General features: G+C 32.9%; 1 protein-coding gene across 1 annotated transcript; it reads left to right on the top strand.

Moving 5' to 3' along the window:
- The first annotated feature begins 1,173 nt into the window (after positions 1–1,173).
- Positions 1,174–4,010, top strand: LOC123298404 (armadillo repeat-containing protein 8-like). The gene is made up of 3 exons (XM_044880398.1): positions 1,174–1,231; positions 1,321–3,218; positions 3,793–4,010. The coding sequence occupies exons 1-3, from the start codon at positions 1,196–1,198 to the stop codon at positions 3,827–3,829; spliced, it is 1,971 nt and encodes a 656-aa protein (XP_044736333.1). The 5' UTR covers positions 1,174–1,195; the 3' UTR covers positions 3,830–4,010.
- The last annotated feature ends 418 nt before the right edge of the window (positions 4,011–4,428 follow it).

Here is a 4,428-nt window from a genome sequence, read left to right as displayed (position 1 = left end):
AAGTCTTGTTCACTTCGTTCGTTTCTCTCTCAATTGCCTTCTTCCATGTTTCTCACGGTCTTTCTTTTCTTCTGACTCCTTGCGGATTCCAATTTAGGACCCCCCCTTTCCACAGCTGATTCAGGTTTTCGTAATTGAATTTGTTACTTTCCATGTCTCACTAGCATATAGCAACACATACTTTACATTACTATTAAAGATGCGGAGCTTTATCTTTTTTGAGATATTGTGATTTCTCCAGATGGGGTATAACTGTATAAACGCAACATTGGCTTTCTTAATACGAGCTTTCACATTTTCTTTAGCTTCACCTTTTGTTGATAAAATACTTCGCAAGTATGTGAAAGAATCCATCTCATCTATCTCTTCACCTTCATGGGTTGTGGTTGTCTGTTTTCAGCATTTATCCTCATTACTTTAGTTTTCTGGTTGCTTTATGGTAGCTATACAGATACGTTTCCAAACGTTGTTTTTGGCGTAAAACGGTGAATTTTTATGTTTTTGAAATGCTGAATCGAATCGATGATTCGATCCAGGAGTCTAAATGTTGTCAAAGAGCAAATATAGCAAAGTGAAGGACTTTTGAGTCCTAATCTAACCCATTTTGGAACTCTGTTAGTATAAAGGGCTTTCCTGATGTATTCTTAAAAGCTGGGTACGTCTGTTTACTTACGCCACTTAGTCATGGCGGAATTAATGTGAATTTAAATACATGCTTCAAGAGTGTATTTCAATAAAAATTAACATTCATTCATAAAATAAACACTAAAATGCGATATGCAACTGACAAGTTGTTGATTTCTCAATAAAAAAGCAACATTTTGTGTATGTTTTATTGCTCCGTAACGCAGTATAAGAAATTCTAGTTTATTTTTGAGCTAAGTTGGTAATAGCCAGAACCTGGCTCTAGAAGCAAAATATTATGATTTTCAATTTAAAATATGAAACATGAATTATTTGGAGATGATAATTTATTTTAAATAATATGAACAATATTAAAATAATTTAAGCATGTACAATCTTTTATGTTTCAAAAATTGGCAGACATGAATTTGATTGTAATGAAACTATGAAACAGCTGTTTTGAAAATCGGTTTTGACCTGTCACAAATCCAATTAATTTTAAAGTTTTTCAAATAATTTACAATAAATAATATATATTTTACTAGAAAACATAGTGAATTTCGAATTTCAAATGGTAGTGAAAATGGATTCATTTTCATTTTTTATGGTAAGTACTCGTTTATAAAATTAATATAATCAGTTTTATAACCTAACAATTGTTCCGGTTATTTTTAAATATATTGAATTTTCTTTTAGGATTACGAAAATATTAGAGGATATGCTGATAATTTATATACGAATGACAATGAAAAATGTTTAGAGGCGATAATTCGAGTAAAAAACTCAGTGATTGGATCAAATAAACAAAAGGGAAGTGTTATAGCTCAAGGTATTGTACCAAGGCTTATGCGGCTTTTAGCTGGTGAACCTGAAATTTCTACCGCTATTCGTTTAGAAGCTGCAGTTACATTAGGATCTTTAGCTCATGGAAGTGAATTTCATGTATCTGCTTTAGCAGATGCACAATTAGTACCACTTTTAATGAGTGTTATTGAAGAAAGTAATGAAAACACTGAGGATAAAGATCATAGAGCTTTGGTTGCAGCCTGTTTACGATGTTTACGCTCGTTAGCACAAAGTGGTTTTTATCCACGAATCGATGAACCACCACGATTGTTGTTGAATTTAGCTGCATCAGAACAACCTACTGGAAATCGTGCTTGTGTTGCTGCAATATTAGCTGCAGCTTGTGTTGAAACAACCGAGCAAGATGCTTTATGCGAGGCAAATGCAGGTCCTATTTTAGCTAATTTATTAGTAGATGCACCAGAAAGTTTATTACCGCCAGCTTTAGAATGTATAGCAGCCTTTTCAAAGGATCACAATCAAGCGGCGCAATCTTTAGTGAATGTTGGATGTGTTGAATTATTAGCAAATCTTGTTCAACGATCAAAACCTCCACATATTCAATTAGGAGCTGCTCGATGTTTAGCACATTTACATCGAGCTGGAGCAATTGCTGCTAATGATCCTCGTATTGTTTATCGGGCGCTACCGTGCTTAGCACGATTGTGTCATCGAGAACAACCATCAGAAATTCGAGCGGAGGCTGCTGATGCTTTAGCATATCTTGCTGAAGTTGATACAGATTTACAAAAAACCGCATCGATTTCTTATCATTTGATATCGGAATTGAAGGATTTATTATCAGAGGCAGTTATTGAAGGTCGACAAGCAGCATTTAAGGCATTTGCGGCCTTAGGTGCTAACGATGAAGGAATACGTAAAAAAATTATTGAAACGGATAATTTAATGCCACGTTTAGTTTTAAATTTAGGCTCTCATAATGAATCTGTACGTTTGGCCGCTGTTCGATGCTTACACTCACTTTCACGATCAGTGCAACAATTACGAACAACTTTTAATGATTTCTGTGTATGGCAACCGTTAATGGCATTACTTACCAGTTCCCCTCCACCATGCACGGAATTATTAACCGTAGCTTCGTCAACATTATGCAATCTCTTATTGGAATTTTCACCGGCGAAGGAACCAATACTCGAATTAGGTGCAGTTAAATTACTATGTGAACTAACGGAAAGTCCTGAAGCGGCGTTACGATTAAATGGTGTATGGGCCTTAATGAATATGGCATTTCAAGCAGAACAACGTGTTAAATCACAAATACTAAATGCAATGGGGACGGATCGAATATTTCGTTTACTTGGTGATTCTGATGCGCGTGTACTTATGAAAACGTTAGGTCTATTACGTAATTTATTAAGTACACGTTCACATATTGATGCGATAATGTCCGTTCATGCGTTACAAGTAATGCAAGGTATTGTGTTAGTACTGGAAGGACCACATGGACCTACGGTTAAAGAGCAAGCGTTATGTGTGTTGGGAAATATAGCGGATGGTGATCGAGCCAAAGAACATATTATGTCAAATGAAGATGTTCTTAAGAAGCTTATACATTATATGATGCATTCGGATTCTAGATTACAAGCGGCAGCTATTTTTTGTATTGGAAATTTAGCACGTCACGAAGAAGCTGGCGCAATTGAACGACAACAGCGTTTAAGAGCATTTGGTGTTTTAAATCGACTTCAACAGTTGTCAAATACACAAGATATGAGTCTCTTTGTTAAGTAAGTATGAGATTCAATAAAAAAATTATTTTATATGCCATTTGTCAGAGAATGTAAATTTCTTATTAACAGCGGGAAAATTGTGGCTCTGACAAATATTTTATTTGAAAACAGTATGATTTTATATTTTGGACCATTCTAAACACTTTTTGACTCTTGGTATTTTTCACCTAACCTTACCGTTTTTGATATATATAAAAGGTAAAAAATGTCAAGAGTCAAAAAGTTTATTAATTCTTTATCAAACAGCGCTTTTTGAAAAAGATTGAAGATACGTGATATATCTTTACTTGAACAGTTTTTTGATATCTGTCCGTAACAAAAAAGAATCATTTTTGTAAATGAAAAGTTCTACCATTTAATCGTGCAAATCCATCTGGAATAAAACACCATCTTAGAATTAAAAAAACTACACATTTCTCAGGGAGTTGCAGATCTATTTAAAATTTAAATTTATAATCTGTGGTCAGGCATAAAAATTTGATAAACAAAAAACAGCTGAAATCTTAATTGTAAAACTCAATAGAGATTTTAGTCTATTTTTAGTATTTAATAGATCTTTTTAATTTTACAGAGTACAAGCTGCGATTGCTGAGTTTAAAGAACCATGATGGCTATAAAATAACGTCGATTCCATTGATTTAAGCGTTATTAAATGGTAAATTAATAGTAGCGCAAAATGTTCTGGAATTATTTTTAACAGATACCGCGCCATTTTTATTAAATTAAATACTAATGTTTACAAAATACAACATAAAAATAAAAAATGACTGAACAACCATTGAAAACATTCTACATAAAAATTATTAACTTTTTAGTTCTGTTGCACAATATTATTTCATTTTTTAAATTATTATTTTAAAAGAAAGTGCATGAATATCATTTTAAATATTTATTTTTGATAGTTTTGTTTAACGTAAAAGCATAAAATAATAGGGTGAGGGTAGAGATGAATGTTCCTGCAATTGTTCTTATTTAATTAATATATTTGAAAAAGTGAAAAAACAGTAGAAACAAAGTTGTTTATCTTTCTGTTTCAATTAATTCCGACTCTTAGCTTGTTTGTTTCAATAAATTTTTGAATCCATTTTCAACCTGGACCGGAAAACAATCAGCTGCATTTAAAATTCTAATAAAATACTGCATAGTGGCAAGCCCAAAATATTGTGTCGCGTGCTATTGGTTCTATCGCCATCTTTGCCTTATTATG

This window comes from Chrysoperla carnea, chromosome 4 (assembly GCF_905475395.1).
Source record: "Chrysoperla carnea chromosome 4, inChrCarn1.1, whole genome shotgun sequence".
Classification (NCBI taxonomy): Eukaryota; Metazoa; Arthropoda; class Insecta; order Neuroptera; family Chrysopidae; genus Chrysoperla; species Chrysoperla carnea.
This window is presented reverse-complemented; position numbering and strand designations above follow the sequence as displayed.

Coding starts and splice junctions, on each gene's coding strand:
- LOC123298404 (XM_044880398.1), top strand. CDS start 1,196: ATGGTAGTGAAAATGGATTCATTTTCATTTTTTATG. Junction 1,232..1,320: donor ATTCATTTTCATTTTTTATG/GTAAGTACTCGT, acceptor ATTTTCTTTTAG/GATTACGAAAATATTAGAGG. Junction 3,219..3,792: donor GATATGAGTCTCTTTGTTAA/GTAAGTATGAGA, acceptor TTAATTTTACAG/AGTACAAGCTGCGATTGCTG.